Raw genomic sequence first — 24,079 nt, 5'->3', positions numbered from 1 at the left:
CAGGCCTACTGAAATGAACTAATGTCTACAGAGCTTCTTGTGGATATGTTTTATGGAACTTTCAAAAACATTCTCAAATGATGTATGACAAGTTTCCCTTAGGATTTGAAGAGTACACTAAACTAAGCAAGTTCTGTCTCCACAACCCTGGCAACGAGATCATCCTGTACATATCCTATAACACACACTTAGACTCTTGTCATTGGCCATCAGATGATAAATGATACAGTAGCATTAACTCTGAAGATATGAGAAACTTTTAGCCATGGGAATCACTGAATTAAATTAGTTTCATCAGGATTATAGTGCTTACTGAACCCCTTTAACCAAATGCCTTCTGTCTCATTCATATGGTTTTAATATGGTTTTAACCAATTGCAAGGTTATTTATAAGTTTGCAACTCCCAAGTAGAGTTATAAAGCATTCAGATTTAAGCAAATCCAGTTGTGTGGCAGCCCAACTCCCACTTATATGTGGTTTCAACTTTTTATTCGTGTATAGAGAGGCATGATGCAGATTTGTTCCTGCATATTCTCTGGTTAACTATTTGCTTCAGTAACAAGTTCACAAGAAGTTCCATTGTAAAATTATACAAACACCTATTAAAACTGAATACATGGGGCTGGGGATGTGGCTCAATCGGTAGCGCGCTTGCCTGGCATGCGTGCGGCCCGGGTTCGATTCTCAGCACCACATACAAAGATGTTGTGTTCGCGGAAAACTAAAAAAAATAAATAAATATTTAAAAAAAAAAAAAAAAAACTGAATACATGATTTAAAAAATGGAGAACTTTATCTCCACGTAAACCACCAAAAAGACTTTGTTATTCTAACATTTACCATATGAAAAAAAGTTATCACAATAAAATTAATGACCAGTTAAGTAAATGTCTTTGTCAAAAAAAAAAAAAAAAAAAAGATATCCTGGGAATTCTACTAGTTCAGAATCTAGGCAACTTGATTTCCAATATCTATTTAATTTATGATGCATATTTTAAAAATATTGTTTGTGGAAACACAGGTGCAATTAATTCAAGTTGAAGAAATCAAAGCTATATAAACCAAAAGAATGAATATTTTCTCCAAAAATATAACTATTTCAATTTTATCTGGCAAACTGATAATTTGGAAGATTTTTTTTTTCTTGCAGAAACATAAACATAAAAGGTAGAAAAATGTAAAACATTACCACCATGCATTTGTTGTAATTTATGAAATGTATAAATAAATCCCCTGAGATTCTCCTATAATTTAAAGAAATATGTTACAAAAATAACATATATCTTAAAGAAGAAAAATCAGGAAGCTTCAGTGCCAGGAGGAAATGTAAAAGCCTCTTCATTCAGAGCCCTGAGCCTGGAAGGTTAGGATGCTTACCTGAAGCCCTGAAGCCACGAGTAAATGGACCCAGAACATGCCTCAGCCTCCAGATCCCAGTCCTACTTCTTTCACTGAGTCACTCTGTACTCTTACAAACTATGCTAATCCCCATTTACCTCATCTATGAAATGTGGGAGTTGAATTAATTTATCTCCATGGTTTCTTCCAGTCCTAAAATTTCATGATTCTATGATACTTGACTTTTTGCTCTCAGATCTACACTGCAGCACACACTAGCAAAATCACTTTGCCATGTCATAAAAAATTCTTGAGTGATTATTCATATTCTCAAGGAAAGCACTAAAAAATAATCCATTTGTCAAATAAGCCAACCAAACCACAGTCACACTCTGCCAGAAAGCATTTATTTACTTCTGAAATTCTGTCCCCACTATAGGCAAAAGCAATTGAAGGGAAGGGACATAGCAGCAGAAAGACAAAGGAAGGAGAGGAAAAACCAGAGGGAAATTGTATTAACCTGAATTTGGTTTAAATATGCCTCCACATCCCTAGTTTGGTATTCGCTATGGAGGTATGCACACAGAATACATCCCTTTTTAATTTGTAAGAAAAGTAACATGAGTGTAAACATTGCTGCTAAGAAGAAGGGCCTCTCTTCAGTGAAAAAAAAAGTGATTAACTCCTTAAAATTAAGATTTTGCATATTTTATTATCTTCTTTCTAGGAAAAAGGAAGTACTAATAAGGTCAAAGGAAGTCACAAATGAATTTTCAATAAAAAATAAACTTAACCCTGCCTGATTGTGGAAGTGTTTTGTTTTTTTTTAAAGATTAAGTAAACTAAAAATTCAGAAACTATGCTTTCATTTCATAAAAATTTTTTAAAAGTCCTTTGGAAATTGAAAATTTTAAATGATTTTAAAAGAAGAAAATATTTAGGAACTCTATTCAAAATAATACTTCAATATGGCAACATTACAAAGGACAAAAGATAGTGTCCAACTGTGGTGATATGTGTTAATTGTATGGTTTTCTAAAGATGTGGGAGATCTGATATCAATTACAGTATAATTACCATTACTTCCAACAGAGTTAACATGTAGTTACCACAAAATAACATACAATTAACTGGTGTCACATAGTACACCAGACTAAATAAGATACAAATTAAAAATTCCTGAATATAGCCATAATACTCTCTTATCTCTTAAAAAATTAAAATTAAAATAAAATAACTTTTCTCTGATAATGTCATAGCCTTTTCAGGAATTAGTATAAGTATTTCAAAGGGAAAAAATCCAAGACATGTATGTTACAAAGCATAATTTTTAGGTACACGACAAAAACTCTGCATAGGGAGATGATAATTAACAAAAATTTTAATTTCTTAAACTAAAGCTGAAGTAAGCAAAATTATATTTTACTTTCTTTTTTTAGTTCCTGAAAATTAAATAGCATCTCTATTTCAAAAGCAAATTTAATAATGTTCTTGTTTTTTCCTAACACCTAATTTCTTTTGCTGTATTTAGCAACACTGGATGAAAGCTTGCTTTAGTGTCTCAACGAAGGGACACAGAAATGAGGAAGGTCAGACCAGGCAGGGAGCTTACACACACTGGTTATTTGCTATGTGAAATGGGAAATCACGTCTCAATCTGAGTAATTTCCTTATTAGTAGGTGAAATGAAGGGACAAGAATGCTATAGTTCAAAAGAAAAAAAGAATGCTACAGTTCAGTTTGAACAAGTCAAATTTTTTGTTGGAATACCTCAAGTCAGCAACAATGACACGGGATGTCTCTTCATGGTGCATATGAAGGGGGCACGTGTGGAAAAACATACATGCCGAACACACATCTAGGTTTAATTAGAAGAGAACTGAAAATGGCAGAGTGCAATGCTGTGAAGTGGATGAGAGGACAAAGGGAAAGTAGCTGTATTTAAAATATGGCTACGGTGTATCTGCTATATCCATTTCAAACATCTGGGCTTCCAATTATTTATTGAACTTGTGTAAGAGTTACTTGGCAATACTGCAAATAGTTATAGAACAGGAACATGCTAACTGCTTTGTAAAATACCATCAGGACTGAACTTTTGCTAAAATCTTGAACAATGTGAGTAAAAACTGCTATGAGATTATGATCTTTTAGTGAATGTGTGAAAACCATGAAGATGTTATCATGCTAAGAATAGATTTTGTAAATTGCATGTAAATTGAAAATATGTTATTAGGAATTTGAATTTTGCATATTTTTGAAAAGTTAGTTAATTTCCTATATCTGACTCTTCCTTTTTTTGTGATATCCACATACTTACTTGAGATTAAATGAGGCCACTTTTGTAAAAGGCTTCAAATCTTGTTTGAAGATTATATAAGCACATGCATATTTCCTTAAAGCTTTCAGGGCAGTTTGGTTCCCCATGTAGTCAATACTTTTTCCCCTCTGAATATGAAGCTCAGGAATAGATGGTATCATTCTTGTTCCTAGTTCCACATTTCCTCTACTAAATTCATAACCCTTTGTTAGACTCCAAGGGAAACCAAACTTGTTAGGAAGGATGAGAACAGAACAATGATGAGTATATCGTTATGCCTTGCTATTTCCTATTGTTCCCATATCACTGCTGCATTCCTATGATTATTGCAGTCTTTAAAAATGTGCTGATCATTGTGTGTGTTAAACAACACTATCAACCCAAGAAACTAATATTCCAAATAGAGTACAGTATGCCTGTGATGTAAATGAGGTATGGGCTTTACACGCATCAGCCATTTGTCATCAGAGAGGCTGCAAGCAGTGCATGGGCCGAGTGCTTATTATTCCCTTTCACTGTGTCTATAAATGGCAAAAATAGACAAGTAAATATAAATTGAAATCACCTGTTTTCACAACTGGCTAATTGACACAAACTTGAAGTATTTCCAACTTAAAGTACGTTTGAGTAGAGCTTCTTACTCATTGTATTGGGGAGAAATAGCTGTCCTCTGCACATTCAGAAATTACAAATTGAAATGCAGTATATAACAGGCCATGACAATGAGGGTAGAAACTGAACCAACTTTGTTTCTCAATTACTCAGAGTCAATCTTCAGCTTCATGTTCAGTAATTTAAATATCAAGATGATAATAGCTGAATTTATGACTTAATTCATATATTAGAACTTCCTATGATAATTCAAGTTTGAGAACCAAATACTAAGATATTTTAAACAGTAGAATCTGAATTCCTGGTCTAAAATCATGTAATTAAATGTGGGAGGCCATCCTCGCACATGATTTGAGTTGCCTCCCTCGCTGTGAGAGGCGCTTAGACACAGCGGTGTCAGAGCCTTCCCTACCCTGTCCCAGGTACAAGGGCTTGTCCGTGCAGAGGCGTGCCTGGCCACTGACCTGAAGATCCAATGTTGGCCCTGACCTTGGGATGCTGCCCCCCTTAATTTTCATTGGATGGGATTTTTCCTTGAATTTTTTGTTCCCTAATAAAAGCTCACTCCCTGGCATGCACTCCCTCTCTCACTAGCCTCTTCTGTAAACCTTGCCACCGCATTAGGTGGCTGGAGGCGGGAGCTAGGAGAAGCCCTCTTGGAGCTGGGAATAAAGGTAATGAGAGTCTGTCTCTTTAATTTTAAAACTCACTAGCAATTTTTTATGCATCCAACCTTCTTTTATGAAGCTCACGCGCTGGTCATGTGGCAGAATTAAACAATGTTCAATATAACTAAACAATTGTTCCTCCAGAATTCGAAATGGTATCTAGCTAGACCACAGGTCATCTACATGAAATAAAAGCAACTCCTCTAAGGGCTCTAACAAAGGACCACCAGTAAACAACTACAAGTTTATTCCTAAAGCTTGGATAACGGTTCTCCTGGTCCTCTATTTTCTGCTGAGTCCAGGAGAAAATTAGCCAGAATAGGTTATGAGGCAGGAAGATTGTTCAGTTCCAAATATAAATATAAACTATAAAGTCTTTTCTATATCTCCTATGTAAAGCATACTCTATTGAGTCCACAGTATATACTGAAGCATAGTAAGACAAGAGGTTTCCCCCCAAGATCCCACAGATAATAACCTATAAAACAGGTTTCCAGATTCAAAATCCAGGCTGAATTCCTTTTAACTTTGCATGACTGGATTCATGAGACTTAACTCAGTTTTAGGTAAAGGTCATGAAATCAGGAAGCCCAGGGTACATGCTTGCTTCCAAAGCTTTGCAAGTCAGTATCTATTTTATAAAATTAACTTTCTGAAGCTATTAAAGTCTAAGACTTTTCTGTGTAGCCATAAATAAATAAAATGAGCATTAGATTCTGAATGAATTTGCACTGGTTGTCTCTCAATGCCTGTGCTGTCTCCTTCATGAATGGTGATTCCTATGCAGTTTCAGAGGCCCTCTCACAAGAGCTATGCACCCAGGAGCTCCTGTGACTACTAAGGGAGAAGGATGTCTTACATGCTAGAGCTCGGCTACTGAAGACTCTAGGAACAGTAGCTACCTCTTCCAAGTGGAACAGTTCAGAGAAAAATTATCAGTGGTCAGAAACTGCTCCTTAACTATAGTAAGCTATAGGATAGTAGTGGCAAGAAAAGGAAAGAGGAAGGGAGAAAGGGGGAGAAGAAAAGAAAAGAGAGAACAAGAAGGAAGAAAGAGAGTAATAAATCTTCATACATATAAGGAGACAGAGACAGAGAAGTACAGCTGAGAGCAATGAACCCACAACTTCCCTAATAGAAGAAAGAAGAGAAAGTCTCAATGAGGCAAAGAAACTTCAAAGTTCTTCCAATGCCCACTAAGAAGTAACCCTCCTATAATGTAAATTTCTTCTGCCTGATGAAGGCCAGATACCTTCAAAGTACAGAAAGACTCAGGTGAAAATAATTTTTTATCTACACAAGAGCAACTACTACTTCCAAAAATCTAGTCTCTAATCATAAGTGTGCAATCAATGAATAATGAATGCCTGAGCATTTCAGACTCAGTGTAGAGGAACAGAAAAGAGTTATTGAAGTTACTGAAGTTATTGATAATAGTAACCTACAATGTGGTACAGTAGAAAGCATAGACTTTATATAGCGAAGAGCTAGTATTTGAACCCAGACTTTCCTTCATGAATTCTCAGTGTTTTTGTTTTTAATTTCTAATGGGAGCTAACAACAACAACAACAACAACAAATAACAATAATAATAATAATAATAATAATGTCTATTTCACATAATTTTGGGGAAAATCAAGGAGAGTTTTGTATAAAACTATTTGTCAATCATAAATGCCTACAAATTGTAAGTTATTTCAAAATTTCATTTGTATTTACAATCCAGTATCCCTAAAGTTTCTCCCACTGATAGAGAATCAATTATCAATCACTTCTATAGTTGCTGTGTAACAAGTTGACTTTCTGCAAGTTTATCTGTGTGGCAAAATACACTCAATTTACTTCAGTCACCACCACTTCCATCATTATTATTCATTCTATCTCTGCATCTTATACACACACACACACACCAAGTCTGTGTCAAATTTCTCAGCCTGGGACTTAAGGCTTCTGTTACCTGAATGCTGCTTTCCTCTCCCTCAGAGCCTGCTCCTTCCCTGTTAGAACTGTCCTCTGGCCATTATTCCCCAGATGAGAGGACACATGCCCCATCCACACTTGTGCTGGGGCCCCACCTGGACACTCATCTGCATACCTTGTTTGTCCTTTCTTTGGGGCATTTCAAGCCCTTCCTGTTCCCCAGCACCTTTCTTTCCACCTTGCCAGCCATGATCAGCAGGGCATCCTTTGTCTTCTTGAGCTTAACTGCTCTTACAACTTGTTTCTCACATTTGCTACTTGGTTTCTGTGCTGTCAGGTTCCCTTTTATGTATCTATCCTGTCCCCCAGATAAGACTGTAGGACAGAAAGAGACGAGTCAATAGTTCTCTGAAAGTCAAGCATCTAACACAAACCCCATATGTCAGATAATGAGCATTTCCAACATAACTCCCATGATGTACTTATGGGTGCAAACAACACAAAGAAGCCAGAAGAACCTTTATTTGCATTCAGCTTGCTTCACATGTTATTTTATTTAATATTTCCCAAAAGTTTGTGTGGTGTAATCATCATTTTCACTTCCCAGTGAGTAAACAAAGGCACTTGAAAGTAAGTAACAGGCCCCAGGTGACAGCTAGTGCTACAAGGTGTTGTTGAGGTGAAAGGATCATTAATTAGTCTGCCATGCTGAGGTTTGGACCTAGGTATGGCTGACTTAACAGGGTTCCATTCCTGATATTTGCATAGACCTGAGGAAATCATTTTATGGCACTGAAATCAGTGGTCTTAGAGTAAGAAAGATTAAACTTGCTACCAATCTCTCGTGAAGGAATGTTACTAAGATCAGAGGACTCATGTTCTTAACAGAATAGAAAAGTCTTAATAAATCAATGATATATATATTTAATGTTGGAGTTCACCAAAGTATTTCTTTAAATTGTTCCCATTTTACAGATGGAAAATTGAGATTAATTTTAATGTTGAAATAATGAATAATTTTGGGGAAAATCAAGGAGAGTTTTGTATAAAACTATTTGTCAATCATAAATGCCTACAAATTGTAAGTTATTTCAAAATTTCATCCAAAAGTCATGGTTTCTCTTTTCATAAAAATTATGTTGATTATCAATAAGAGAAGAGAATAATTTAGAGTGATTTTCTTTGATGAGAACTAGAGGGAATCTTATAACCAAAAAAGGAAACTAATGACACTGGACAATGCATTATACAAGGCATTCTTTGTGTTTTTTTTTCTCAGAACCAATGCTGTTGACATCATTTATCATTTATTTAAAAAAAAGACATAAAGGGCAAATCAGGGTTCTACCAAAAATATAAGCAAGTATTTCAATCCATAATGGGAAGATAGTACTTTGGGAAATTCTAATCTTGGTTGCAAATGTCACCACTGCAATTGATCTTAACTAAAAGCAGACCTCTGTCAGAGTGCTACCAATGACACATTGCTGACAATCAGATTCAAGATTCAAGACAATGTTGAGAGGGAAACATTGAAGGAAAGAGTGCATAAGGTACAACCATGCGCAGACTTTTCATGTTTATTCTTCATAGGCATAAACTAGGCCTTCCAGCAGAAAATGAAAAATAATCAAGTATAGCAATATCTACAACTATCAAGAGTAGAACACAGACCCAGGGACTTACAGACAGATGCAGTCATCCACTCCCAGGTCAACAGACACAGACAGATAGACTGACACATGGATTTGGACAATAACACAGACAAGGATCTACAGACATACCTACAGATACACATACTCACAGATAGACACATTCAGCCTGAAACACTGACACAGACAGACATGAACAAATGCACAGACACAGATGCACACAGTTAGACCAAGAGCAGGAACCCATTCCCAAAGACATAAACAGATGCATGGACAGAAACCACACAAAACACGTACACAGAAGCGGAGCCACACACCCAGACAGACTCACACACAATGAAAAAGACACACGTAAACCTGCACAGAGATACACAACACATGGTTCACTCACATGCACACAGTACACTCATGTGGAGCCATATTCAGCATTCACCAGGACACATAGGCAGAGACTGGCATTGGGATGAAAGTGAAGTTCATCAGCTACTGTGGAAACAATGTGGGATTTGAAAACAGTGACTCTGCAGAGCCTCAACTTGAACACTAACTGGTACCTGTTAGCAAATGGTTTGAGCTCTTAGAACCTCATCCTCATTTCTACAAGGGGAATAATAAAAAATTCTAGGTGGAAGGAGGGCTATTAGAATGGAGAATAATTGACAAATGTAAAGAAATATTCTGCAAGCAATTAACTCCCCTGATAAGTTTGCAACTGGCAACTAAGCTTTCTAAAGTAAAGAGTGATTATATTATCTACCTCATCAACTGCTAGAAAGACAAGTAAGTCTTTTTAAAAAATGGAATTATCCGGAAGTAACATTTCATATAAAATAAAAGTATAGAAAGTTCTATTATAGGCATCAACTTAAATCAGTTAATATTATGTCAAGTACCTAATATGTACAGTCATGCCTGGAAAACCAGTGTTCCATTTAATCATATATTCTGATCAGTCAAGTTATCATATACAACATACCACAAAATGCAGCATCATTATTGCAAAGATTATAATATATAACAAAATCAGCACCACTAGAGTGAATTTAGCACTTTGTGACCATATGATACTTCACAGTCACCACCATACTCATCTTAGGACCACCTGAACATTGGCTTGGAATCTGGAAAGCACATAGGATGGCATGACAGGAAGATGGGGTTCTGGTCCCAGTCTCATTAATACCTTATAATTGGATGTAAACAATTGCTACATGTCCCTCTGCTTCAGTTTCCTCATCTATAAAATGAGGGGCTGTACAAAATGATCTGGAAAGACTCTTTTAGTTCTAATGTAACTATTCTTATAGTGTGATGGCTTAAAGAAGTGCTGGGTAATGGTGTTTCTGTGAGAAAATGCTAAACTTACACGTTTTTACTTTCATAAAAATGAAAAGGTTCCTAATTTACACCTCTGAGAGGAAAAGATCTATCATCACTGGACTAGGGAAAATGCAGTCAACCTATGATTCTGTAAGGAAAGAAACTGATTAAGACATTTTTGCAGAGTCCCCCAGAAATCTATGGACAGATCAGACATTAGGTTCCTAGTCTTCAGGGCAAAAATCCCAGAGGAAAATCTTCAGAACCTATGGAAGCCAACACCCATGAAATGAGACATTGAAATTTGAAGAAAGTTCACCCAGCTTTGAAGGGAGCACCTTCCTCCTAGCACAGGGAATCCAGGCAAATCTACTGTTCAAAGATGGACAGGCAGTAAAACAGCAGATTTTCAAGTGGAAGCTTATGGTTTTCTGAGAAGTCTAAACATCAAAATTTAGGTTTTGTTAGACTTAGGAGCCATTTGTATTATCTCAAGGGGCTTAGTGAAAACAGGAAAATAGTTTAGAATCTACTCAGCCTTCACAAGGTTGTATTTAAAACTGAATCCAACTTTAAATGTTCAAGTTTTACTGGGCTTTAAAAAATACAATTTGTCATTTAAACAGTCTTAGTCTTACTTTCAAAAACACTTCAGGCCTAATATTTTGTTTTGATGATAATCATAACTATATATATATATTTTTCTTTGATGTTTATTTAAAAAAACTGGAAATTCCTAACAACATGTATGTTGATTTTTTCCTTGCAACTTAAATATTTAAAAATTGTTTGCAACATCAAGTGGATTCTAAAGTCCACCTAATAGGAATCGACCTAATTTGGAGGTTGAATGTTTTTCATGAATAATTTATCAATTTCTTTATGTGGGACAATACAGTGTTAAGTTATTTGATACTAAGTTTGTGATATATACACTTTGTGTATCTACTAGAAAAGTTTACAGGTTCTGTGCTCAGCAAGGGTAGGAATGCAAAAAGGTCTAAGGTGGGTTTAAATAAATTTCAAATGGAAACCAGGTTCGAGGGCACATGCCTGTAATGCCAGCAGCCTGGGAGTCTGAAGCAGGAGGATTGTGAGTTCAAGGCCAGCCTCCGTAATTTAGTGAGGCCCTAAGCAAATTAGAAAGATCGTATCTCAATATAAAGAATATAAAATGGGTGGGGGATATGGCTCAGTGGTTCAGCGCACCTGAGTTCAATCACCAGTACCAAAACAACAACAACAACAACAAAACAAAAGAACAAAAACAATAAATTTAAAATACAGTTCTACCTACAGAAAAGGTCTTGGAAATCCTACAAATGAGAAGGGAACAGGCTACAGTTTGTTGATTAATCCTCCAACAGCTAAGGGAACTAAGTATAATTAATCACAGACAATCACCCCTGGGCTCAGCAAGGTCACAGAGATAGCAAGTCACAGATGCAAAACCTGAAATCCAGGTTACTCTGAGTCTAAAACACATGGTCTTTTCACTCTTTCACGCCTCTCTAAGGGTCTCCCCGGATCAGTACTTGGATTATTCTTAAAATGTATTTCATATTAAATGTGCCTGATCCGCAGACATCTTCAGTGACTCACAATCATCTAAAAAGATAAAGTTTACAGTATCCCTGGCAAAGATCTGTTTTAGCCTGACTTTCAACCAATTATGTGTCAGTATGGGAAAGACCCCTCATATGGTTTTCTCTATCACATAATCACAACAATCCCTGTGCTTAGAAACTATGACTATTTCTAGGATAATCTTAATCAAGTGGATGGGAGAAAGTAGGAAGGAAAGGAAGAAGCATGAGGTGGAGGGAAGGAGGGAGATAGAAGAAAGGAAGAAAGCAGAAGGGAGGGAGGAAACATTTAATTAACTGCCTAATATGTATATGATATAATTTAGTAGGAGGTTGGATACAGTAACATTTAGCTCTCAAATCCTGACATTTTTACATATGTGGAAACTGAGGCTGAGATATTAACTTAATAAGTGATAAAGCCAGGATTGAACATTGATGAACTTTCCACTACATACGTTCAATGTGTAGTAAATACATAATTTAAAAAAATGGAATGGAATTGAAAAAAAAAAAAGCATCTCCATGGGACAGAGCATAAAAAAATGCAGTATCAGCCACATTACCTAAACTAAGGCCCAAAAAATAAAAAGCTAAGTAAAAACTGATCCAAAAGATAGGTAAAAGCTTTGTTAAGAAACAGCCCTGCAAAATTATTGTAGTTCTCCAACTGAATACTGAGGAACATTCTCACGTATGTCTCAAGTTTTATGAGGACTCATAGGAGAAAATCCAGGTTTCTCTTGAGAAGCTATTTTTTATATGTAGTAGAAATACTGCTGATATTGTAATATATTTCCATTTAACTTGGTTACCAGGAAGCTCACAATCAAGTCTGTGACCCCCCTGTTAGCAATTAAGCAAATATGAATGACAAGAACTTTTGTGCCTTTAACCTTTATAATATTTACCTTATTTTCCTGCCATTAATTTTTCTTTCCCACTATCTTGCCTATTTAGTTTTCATGTTTTTATTGTTTTTATACTACAGGTATCACCTCAAACCACTCAAAATCTGTTTTTCATCAAGGCAATTATTAATTGCTTTTTTCCTTACTTCAAGTAGAATAAAATCTCTAGTTATTTCTAAACATAACAATGTTTGAACAGTGAAGACTTTTTTTAAATTAAGGAGAATGCAATTAACATATTAATGCAGGTATACGTATGGTATGATCTAGAACAGCACATATTCAAAGAAGGCCCCTTAACAATCTAAATTCACTTTGAAAGCTTCCACTAAACCAAAATTATTATCACAATAATACTGAGACATTATTTGCCCTTTCATTCCTTTTCTTTTCTTGAGTGTAAAATGGTACTCATGAAGCTAAATGGCAATGATAAAATTAGAACACCAAAGCAGATACAAGATTCTAGCTGTTTTCTAATAAGCCAAACATTAAAAAGATTTTTTAAATGTAAAACAAAATGCTGGCCATGGTGTCACATGCCTATAATCCCAGCAACTCAGGAGGCTGAAGCGGGAGGATCACAAGTTTGAGGCCAACCTCAGAAATGCAGTGAGGCCCTAAGGAACTCAGCAAAAGCCTGTCTCAAAAAAAAAAAAAAAAAAAAAAGAGCTGGGGATGTAGATGAGTGGTTGAGCACTCCTGGGCTCAATCCCTGGAACCAAAAAATTAAAAAAGTAAAACAAAGCTATCCATTTGTTTTATTATTTTGAAATATATAGTGAATATTCAATGATATTATTATCTATATCAATATCTAATGGATCTATTATTGTTATTTAAAACAAATCCTCTTATTTTCAGTTTTAATATCTAGTATATACAATGATAAATATTGCTAGATATATACCACATAAATCAAAACTGTTTAGGGACTTTAATAATTTTTAAGACCAAGAATGTTGAAGACAACTGTTTAGAAAGATGAAAAAATTAGATCCAGGAGAAGGAAAAATTACAAAGTACCTGCCATAGTGGGAGGTTAGGTCCATAAAATGCTTGTAATTAGTAAATATGTTCCTTATGTACCCAAACCAACAACTTCCAGAAAATGTATGTAGAATTATTGAATTTTAACCCTTTCCCTGGGAGATATATTAACTGGATGTGGCATTTGACTCAAAACACTTGCAAACAAAACTAAAATTTTAGACTGGATGTTGTGGTACATGCCTGTAACCCCAACTACTCTATTGGCTGAAGCAAGAGAATCACAAGTTGAAGGTCAACCTGGGCAACACAGAGAGACCCTGTCTCAAGCACACACACACACAACAAAAACACCTAAAACTTTCATGTTTGCGCCCACCTCCACCTCTATCCTTAAAAAGTATCTTGAACATTGTTAACCTGTATAAATTCTTACCATTCCTTCTGTTTAAAATCCAAAGAAGAAAAGAGCCAAACAAGTTTTGTTTTGTTTTGTTTTTAATGAATTAGGTCTTAAACTAGTAGCTAGGCAACCAATCAAGTAGCCCTGACAACAGAAATAAAAAGAACTTAATGATTACATTCAGCCAGGAGTCCACAGACTACACAGCATAGCTGCCCAATATTATTGGTTCAAATGCAAAATCCAACATTAATAAAACTTACATTGCTTTTTTCCTAACTTTATAGCATTTTTGATCTGTGTATGTTCTTTTAGAAAAACACTATCACAAGTATAAGCATAGCTATTTATTTCAAAGAAATATGCAGGAAGCACATATGTCTAGGTAGACTTCTTTGGCTCATGATTTTAACATTCACTTCATTAAAATTGATGTTTGGAACTCAGATGTATTTCTTGGCTTTGATTTTAAGTAAAATTGCTCTATCAATCTCATAGAATTGTAGGGGACAAATGAGATGATGGAGAGAGGGAATGCTGGAGTGAAGTGATCAAGAGCTGGTCTTGGTTTCCTCATCTGTGAAACAGGAATAGCAATCCTACCTACATCCCTGGATTTGGAAAGCTTTAAGAGAGATAATATATGTAATAATAGTTTTGAAGCATAGAAGCACTACAAAAATCTGCCTTGTCAAGTACTACACAGATTGTTAAAACTGACTACTGCTCTGATTTGCAAATGAGGATGATTAAAATTAGAATTGGTCCCTTGCTGTACAACTTCTAATATGCTCCACATTCCTCACAACACCCATTATTGTCATCTTGGAAAGAGACTGACATAGATAAGTACTGCAAGTAAACATGTTTGTCAACTGCTCATAAAAATGATAACCCTGATTAATTAGTACTATGTATATCTTTGAAAACAACAAAAGCTCACTAGTCTGTGAGCTGTATAAAGAGCTCATTCATTCCAAACACACGTTGCTAAATAATTTGCTCACAAGCCCCTTTCATTTATTATTGTACAGCTATATTGATCTTCTGTCTAAACTTATCCTGTCATGCAACAATGAATATCTGAATCAATTGTATAAATAACAAGGAGCTATGGCAATTGACAATGAGAAGCTGAAGATATCCAGTATGTTTTTCTTTTCTAATAAGAGGGGGCAGTGTTACATCAGTATAATACTGATGCACTATTCTGATATTTGGTAAATATGGATGAGGAGCAAGAATCTACACTTGTAAAAACTGAACAACAGCTTTTCGACTAAATAAGAACAAGTTTACAATTTTTCTCAATGATTGGATAATTATTTTCCTATTTTACTTGATTGAAAAAATACCATTTTGGCATGATAAATACATGTTGTTAACAAGCATCAGGTTTTAAGTATTTTTTAAAAATCACACTGGATTATGCTTTTGTGGAATTATATTAAATAATACATTAAATTAGTAGGGACAAAGGCTCCCTAGCACTTTAACATAATCATATTTAAACATTATTACTACATGCCATATCCTAGCAGGTAGCTAATATATACAAGATACTCTAAGAATGAAAAAGAAAAATACATATGTTGGCTTTGTATGAAACTGTGTGTTACCATTTTACTAGACTTAGCTCAGTCTTACAACATTGTGGTTCTAAAGAACAAGTTGATCTATTTGTCACTGGACAGATGATAAAGTAAGAAACAAATTTATGTTAGTTGAGCATCTCTTGGGCAAGGCATGTACACTGTATATAACTTTTCCTTAAAACAACCCTTCAAGGAAAGGATAATTACCTCCATTTTATAGATATGGTCATTGAACTCAGACAGGTTGGGTAATTCATTTAGGTAACACAGTAAGAAAAGAGCACAGGGAGAACTGAGACCCAAATTGGTCAACTTCAAAATCCATGTTCTTCCTCTCTCTCTTTCTTTTTTGAGTACTGGTGATAGAACTCAGGGGCACTCGACCCCTGAGCCATATCACCAGCTCTATTTTGTATTTTATTTACGGAGAGGATCTCACTGAATTGCTTAGCATCTTGCTTTTGCTGAGGTTGGCTTTGAACTCGTGATCCTCCTGCCTCAGCCTCCAAAGCCACTGGGATTACAGGAGTGTACCACCACCAGAATCCATGTTCTCTTTAATCTACTAGATGACCTCTCGTTCTCCTGCTGCTCCTGACCTAGTCTCTTCCTTTGTTCCTTTGTCTATATGGGCATCATTCAACCTTCTGTTTCCTGACTATTATCTTTCCAGAGCCAGAACCAGGGTACATCATGGCAGGGAAGAATGCCTATCCAGACAGAAAGTGAAAAATGTACAGAAATGACAAGGATATAGAAAGCAGGGAACTTAGCACTTTTCTGCTTCACAGCCTGTGCTTATTCCTTGCTTTATTCCATGAAAGGTTAAAAATCACCAATGTAGGGCTGGGGATATGGCTCAAGCGGTAGCGCGCTCGCCTGGCAAGCATGCGGCCCGGGTTCGATCCTTAGCACCACATACAAACAAAGATGTTGTGTCCGCCGAAAACTAAAAGTAAATATTAAAAATTCTCTCTCTTTCTCTCTCTCTCCCTCCCTCCCTCTCTCACTCTATCTTTAAAAAAAAATCACCAATGTAAAAACTACATTTATAGATAACAGGCTTAAAGATATCATGGAATTTAATACTGTTCTATAAATGGAAATACTATTACCTAGAAATTAAGAATGCTGAGATTTAATTCCTTCTCTGTCATGAATCCACTGTAACTGTGGGTAAGTCATTTTCTTTCAATAGATCTCAGTTTCCCCAAATGTAAGTGGAAGGAATTGCACCAGATCAAATGTGATGTTCTCTCCAATTCTTCCACACTGTAGTTTAATCCCACCCATATACTTGGGCAGCAGGTAAAGTGTGACAGTTGTGTCCACAATAGTTCATTTTGACATCTAGTGAGGTCAAGCATTTTCTCAAGCAATTCTCAGAAGATAAGGGGAATAGCAGCTCAGGCCACATGGATATAGATGGGTCATTTGCCTATTTATGAACAGCTGCGAATGGTATGTAACCTGCTGGCACATAATACTTATGCAAGAATGTTGCTCTAACCAATTGCAGAGTCAGCATTCAAATATCAAGGTCAGAAAAGATACAGAACACACTTCAATCAGATCAGTTAACTAAGAAGGCCCAACCCTATCTCACCCTCTCTTTTTATCTAGATGCCCTTAGCTTAGCTCTGAGGACATTTAGAAGCAGCTGATTAATATTCTGCTGTGTATTGTCACAACTAAAATATTCTCTATAGAAAGATGTCAAAACAACAAAATTTGGTAAGCAATTAACATATCATATGATCTAATTGCACTGATACTTAGGGATGGAGAAGGCTGGTGGTATTGGTGCGGAAAGCTAAAACCAGGGCAGTAACTCAGACTTCTGCTGGCAGGACATGCACAGAGGTTATGTTAAAATGATGGAGCATAACAGCTCCTAAGATGCTGTTACAGTCTATTGTCCCCACAGTCTATATATTTAACAGACCCTAAATATCTCATAACACAGCCAACCAGAACAACTCCATTGGTGCCGTTCTGGCCGATCAAGTCAACAATGTTTTATTTTAAAGTGCCCAAACAAGGATTTGCCCAATAAAGTGAAACACACCATGGGTAATTATGTATATATGTGGACACATAAGTGACCCTATATGTGGTATAAAGACACAGGCGTCCTATGCCTGGGTAGTAAATGTCAGCCCACACTGATGATATGGTACAAATCTGTCTCATACATATCTCATGTTACCAAATGTAACTTGCAACAGTGGTCACTGCAATGAACTGCCCAGATCCCCCTTCAGAACTGGAAGATTTATCCTGTCTGTTCTTGGTAGCTAGCCCTCAGCTGTCGGCCCTCTTTGGCATTGCCTTAACTGAAGACAGTCGCCTCACCCAAGGTCATGTCCTCTTCCCAGGGTAGCTCTCATCCTAGCACTGGCTGAAACAAGTATACAAAAGCTCACCCTCTCACCCCATTGAGACGATTCTGAATGGCCAAAGGGTTGCCCGAGGTGAGGCCTTACTTGAGACTTTACCAAAGCAGAAACTCTCTCTCTGCCCAGTCCTGCTTTGGTCGTCTCCCTGCCACAGGTGGAAACCCCAAAAGCACTCCCAAACAAGCCTGCCACTAATGTCCATCTCATGGCCTGCTTCCCAGGGAACCCAAGTGTGGGTCACATTCTCTTGTAAAGAATGTCCACATTCCTTTGTAAGAGAGAGAGGTAAGCTTAATAAATTATGAGGCTTTATGACAGCCACACTAAAAAACTATCTAAAACTGTATTATGGATTATAAAAAACAAATTCAAAAATCTAATTTATGGGTTTTTACATTTAAGGAAACTGAGATAATAGTTCCAAGGTGGCCAATTTTGAAGACAAACTGAATTTGTCACAATCCATTTTCTAGTTTTTATTGCACGTCATATACTTATTCTTTTGACTCAAAAGAAAATCCAATTCTCAGGAAAAGACACAGTGCCCCATGGAATCTCATGAATTAAGATGGGTATTTTAATCATAAGAGATCCAAAGATACCATCACAGGGGTCCTAAAGTAATGTTCTTAATTTATTCTTCTAACCACAACTAACCTAATAAGGAAGGATTGATATCTACACTATGCATACTAAACAAAACCTACAGAATCACAAAATGTATGTTCAGAACAGTGACATTATTCAGGAGGGAGAATGTGTGAAGGGAGGCTCAGGAACACAATATCCCTTAATATAATGAACTTTTCTAGTTTCCTAAAATCAAGCCCAGTACAGTTATCTACTGAGTCAATGACTCCCAGGATTTCTTGGTTCTGGAGAAACTACTCTGCAATTTACTTTCAGGGGCTCAGTAATATTCAGCATAAATTTTAGGTCAAATTTGGATCTTTTCAATGCTAACCTAATCCCTCATCTTTGTTCCATGTCTTCCAAAGCAAAATAATGTTACATCATTTCTAATCTTAAGACTTCTTCCTCCCAAATGAATTAAGAACAGTCAATGAGAAATACTTAAAATTAATCTGCAGAATTTAAAGTTAATAGTGTTTACATTTGAACTTCAACATCAATTGATGATACAAACTCAAAAATATTTGGTGCTATGGACTGAATTTCTTTGTCTTTTCAGATTCCATATGTTGAAGTTCTAATCCCTAATTTGATGGTAATTGGAGGTGGGTCTTTCAGAAGTGATTAGGACTAGATGAGGTGATGATGATGGAATTAGTGCCTAAGAAGATGAGGCAAACTTCATGTGAAGATATAGTGAGATGGTGGCCATTGGCAAACCAAGAAAAGGACCCTCACAAGAACCTGACCATACTATCAGCCTGATCTTGGACATATGGCCTATGGAACAGCAAGAAACAGATTTTTGTTGTTTGAGGTTAATGGTATTTATTATAATAGTGTCACCAAGTATACAAAGTACATATGGGATATGATTTTAAAGGTATATGTAACTTTGCCCCATATAAGAGATGTGCCATGGAGCTACTCAAGGTCTTCAAGGACAAGCAGGCCCTCGAGTTTACGGAAAAAAAAAGCGGGGGAGGGTAGGGAAACACATCTAGGCCAGGAGGACATCAGAGGAATTAGTTAAGCAATGTCCCAATGTCCTGACCACCATGAAGAAATTGGGTATCAAGAAGGACTGAACATCCTCTTCAGTTTGTATATAAGAAAATTTTTACAGATGAAAAGAAACATACACTATACAGTAATCCCCTCCTTATTTGCAGTTTTGCTTTCCAGATTTTTAGTTACCTGCAGTCAACCATGGTGTGAAAATCTTAAATAAGAAATTCCAGAAATAAACAATTCATAAGTTTTAAATTGCACACAATTCTGGGTTCTATGATGAAATCTCATCATAGATTTGAATCATTGCAGGACTTGAATCATTCCTTTGTTCAGTGTATCCATGCTATGCTGGAACGCTACCTGTCTATCAGTCACTTAATAGCCATCTCCGTTATCAGATCTGCTACCCAGGTACACAGTGCTTGTGTTCAAGTAATCCTTATATAGAACCCTAAAAATGCCTATCCCTTCTCTTTATTTCATCTCATCATATAGCCATTATATCATATCTCACATCATTGCAAAAAGAAGGGTAAGTATAATATTTTCAGAGAGAGCACATTCATATAACTTTTATTACAGTATATTATTATCATTGTTCTATTTTATGACTGGTTACTGTTGTTAATCTCTTACTGTGCCTGATTTCTACATTAAATTTCATCATAGATGTGTCTGCACAGAAAAAGTAGTATATATGGGGTTTGGTATTGTCCATGGCACATCCCTTGAAGATAAGGGAGGACAACTGAATTTGCTGTATATATTCAAGGGTCATTTATTATTTAGGTAATGGTATGGAGAAAAAGTTCAGGCAGCACCTACTCTGTAGCAGGAGTTAAGCCAGGTGCAATCACATATATCTTATATTATAACTTCAATGATTACCTTCATTTATAGATGAAGAAATTGAGGCTCAGAAAGGTTTATCAATTTGCCAAATAGCACATTGTGTATACAAAGTACATATGGGATATGATTTTAAAGGTATATGTAACTTTAAAGGTATATGATAACTCAGTGACAACTGTTCTGAATGAGAATATACTCCCTTAAACTTCTTAACACTTGCTTGACTATGCCAAGAAATTTTCTGACTCACTAATGATTGTTACTACTCAAAGAAAATTTCTGAGTAATTAATGGAACTTCATGGGATAAAGAGAATTATTAACTTTTCACCATACCTCTTTCTGTATTATTAGAATTTTCAGTAAGAATGCAACTTTCATTTCAAAATAAATAAATAAAAATAAAAATAATGAATGTTAAAAATCACTGAACTTTTCTCAAAGTAATTTTAGGATTAACACTTGGCAAAACTGTAAGATTTGGGATGGTACATGTACCCATTCTCTTGCTTTTCACCCAATTTTCCACTTGGTATTCCATGCCAAAACTTTTCACTTACCTATGTCATAAAGCAGTTATTTACACAAAAATTGAATTTGTTATTATTTCATGGTATTTTCACTGAGCAGAAAACTATCTTTGGTGAAAAAAAAAATGACTGTGTATCTCTGGTATCAGAGTGGCAGAGATATTTAGGAATGAAGCTTTCTTCTTTCTCTTTAGTCCTGAAGCCATACACTACCCATATCCATCTACTTAGGAAGCTCTTAAAGAGGGCCTTTGCCTTGTGAACCCACTGCCACGGTTCCAAAATGGGATAAGGCATTTAAAAGGGAATGAGGCACATATTTATTGAGCAGAAGGAGGAACCAGCATGTATATGATTAACTAGACACCAAAAGACCAACCACCATTTATACATAAAAGGCATGTATGGCTAGGTGTGGTGGCACATCCCTGTAATCCCAGCAGCTTCGGAGGCTGAGGCAGGGGTTCACGAGTTCAAAGCCAGCCTCAGCAAAAAGTAAGGTACTAATCAACTCAGTGAGACCCTGTCTCTAAATAAAATACAAAATAGGGCTGGGGATGTGGCTCAGTGATCTAGTACTCCTGAGTTTAATCCTGGGTATGCCCCCCACCCCAGAAAGGGGTGTCTTTGCTCCAAATAAGTGATGCAACTTGGAGCTATTCGAGGTCTCCAAGAGCAAACAGGCCCTCAAGTTTATCAAGAAAATGGTAGGGATACACTCCATGCTAAAAGAACACAAGAAAAACATATATACATGATGTTAACATGAGTAACTCAGTGCAGTGGTAACTGAGGGTAAAACCATATTCTTTACTAAGCTTTCAGAAGTCAACACTCTTTCAGAGCTAAACTTCCTAATCTGTGTAAGGGCTTTGATCACATACACACTTTGGGAGTCCCATTTGGATTTTCTCCAAAGTGAGAGAAAATACATTTCTGTTGTGTGAAGCAACTGAGTTTGTGGTCATTTGTCAAAGTATCCTGAGGAAACGAATACACTCACATTTCCAGACTCTCATATCACTGTATCTTGTAAGAAGGAAACACAAGAAAACATATTAAAAAATAAACACCCTGGTTACGGGTATGTATTCAAATGCCTGCAGCACATAGAATCACATACTTCTGACTTTTTTTCATGTGCAAATTTAAAAATCCTTTTAGGAATTGGAGGAACTACAAGTTTTATTCAGATGAATGGAGACTCTGCCACATACTAGAATTAGCAAGCACTGAAATGAGGAAGAGGCTCTTGGCCCTGAATTCATAAGCTATATTCCCAGTCTTGTTTGAATAGAAATATTTTTTAAAGATCTTACTCTAAAACGGTTACCTAAGACATTGCCCATCATGCTACTCATTTGTACCCATATAGTTCCATGTTGTTTTGTTTTTTTTTTTTAAAAAACTCTCATAATATAGCACTGGGAAAGTATTTTTGTGTCTTAAAAAAAATAGTCATGTTTCATCCTATCAGATAATCAGAATTTTTTACCCCATCTACTAGAATAGCCTCAGCTACTCTGCTTGTTTCCATGCTTCACCTCCTACAGTCTGTTTTCCCACAGAAAGCACAATGATGGATCCTCTTATATATAAACCAGATCATGTCAACATCCTGAACATAACCAGTCTAGGGATCCCCATTACACTTAGGATAATATGAAAAGCCTTTCCAGGGCCCACCAGGTCTAATATGCTCTGTCTGGGCTATCACTTTTTATTTGCATCCCCCTGCTGACTCTTCCCTGTCATCCCACTGGCTTCTATGCTTATTGTTCTTGTTGCCTGAAAAACCTTCCTCTTGTTCCTCATAGGTCACCATTGCTTCACTCAGGTCTCTAATCAATGTCACTTCCTCTGAGAGTCATTACCACTCCATCTAAAATAAACACCCTTCTCTTGCTTCTAGTTTCTCTCATGGCATTTATTCACCTCCTAACATTACACTGCATATTTAATTTCTTATTTCATCATTGTCTTGTTCCCATGCTCGAATGTAAGCTCTCCTAGAGCAAAAACTTTTCAGATTTACTCATAGAGTCTATCACAGAATAGGCACTGGATAAATTATTTGATGAAACAAAAAGATAAGTGAATGAATTTACAAATCGCTTTGTTTTGTTTTTTTGCCCTGTGTGACTGGAAAATCAGTATTAATTTCAATGGTTATGGTATCTTATTAGCCTTAATCATGAGCACATATGCTTTTTTTAATATGCCAATCTCTGTTTTTATTCTAATAACATAATATATACACTTTATTTTAAGATACATTTCATAATGTGACAGAAAGACATCAATAGGCAGGTCCCACACTGTGTGGGAAAGCATGTCTTGTGTGTTTGTTAATCAGCAGTAAATGGGACACATGACAAATTTGAGTAAAATACAAGATAGCCCTCAAGCTAGAAGCCCAAATTTGGGCTGAAAGTTGATATTTGGGAATCTTGAAACAACAGATGACAGTAAGCCAATGGGTCTAGCAGAATCAGTGAAGGAGAGAAACCAGTTTTACCTTTTCATTCCTGCAGTTGTTAAGTCCCATATTATTCATGGAGGACAGTTTCCCATCAACACCATGAGGCTGTTGCTGCTGTTGCTCCCGCTGGATCTGTTCTCGCATCTTCCGAGCCTCCTGAATGGCTTTCATCACTGTATCCTGATCTCCAAACAGGGCAGGGGAGTTGAGACTGGACAGGATATCTGCGTATACAGGATGCATTATTAAAGGCTAGTGAGGATAAATTCATAAAAAGAATTACTCTCCACTCTCCTGTGGAATTCTGCATTTTCTGAATAAGGAAGGGGCATATTTGTTGGGAAAGCTATACAATACTATGCATAGAACACAGAAAGCCAGGGCAACCAAACTGTGCTTGTCCCTTTTAGTCCTTGGAGGACAGCCCACCACTCAAGTCTACATGGGTTCTTGCTACCCGTTTTCTCACAGATGAAGGTTCCTAGATTCCAATTGTGTATCTACTGGGGGAGATACCTCTTCTAGTTGTTTCCCCAGTCTGTATATGGCCTTGCTTTCTCTGGAGGAGTGGTATGGTGTGGAGGATAGAGATAAGAGAATGTAGTGGGAAGGCAGGAATGTGTACCCCGGCACCCTATTATATTTGGTGTGCCCCTTTAGGAAAACACTTTCTTTTTTAGAAGGAAACAAAAAAAATCTATGAAGCTCCATGTGTGCTTTAGTGACCTCTGTGTGTATATGTTTGTGTGTCCACTGCAGGAGCGAGGGGGCAGGAGGAATGTTCTCAGTGTTCTCCATTCCCCAATTGCTGGCTGGCTAATGAAGCATTCTTCTCATCATGCAACCTCAGTTAT

At 36.5% G+C, this 24,079-nt stretch overlaps 1 protein-coding gene across 46 annotated transcripts in view; it reads right to left on the bottom strand.

The window, feature by feature from the left end:
- The window catches only part of Sox6 (SRY-box transcription factor 6), a 612,624-nt gene that overhangs the window by 53,917 nt on the left and 534,628 nt on the right, over nt 1-24,079 (bottom strand). For all 46 annotated transcript variants that reach the window (XM_058576980.1, XM_058576987.1, XM_058576994.1 and 43 more), the window contains one exon: nt 23,262-23,449. In XM_058576980.1, coding sequence (XP_058432963.1) covers nt 23,262-23,449 — 188 coding nt within the window. The remainder of the gene's footprint in view (nt 1-23,261; nt 23,450-24,079) is intronic.

The sequence above is a fragment of the Marmota monax genome, unplaced genomic scaffold, assembly GCF_021218885.2.
Source record: "Marmota monax isolate L192 unplaced genomic scaffold, Marmota_monax_Labrador192_F-V1.1 WCK01_AAM20220418_F8-fsc00061, whole genome shotgun sequence".
Lineage (NCBI taxonomy): Eukaryota > Metazoa > Chordata > Mammalia > Rodentia > Sciuridae > Marmota > Marmota monax.
Note: the sequence above shows the minus strand (reverse complement) of the source record. Positions and strands in the feature narration are given on the sequence as shown.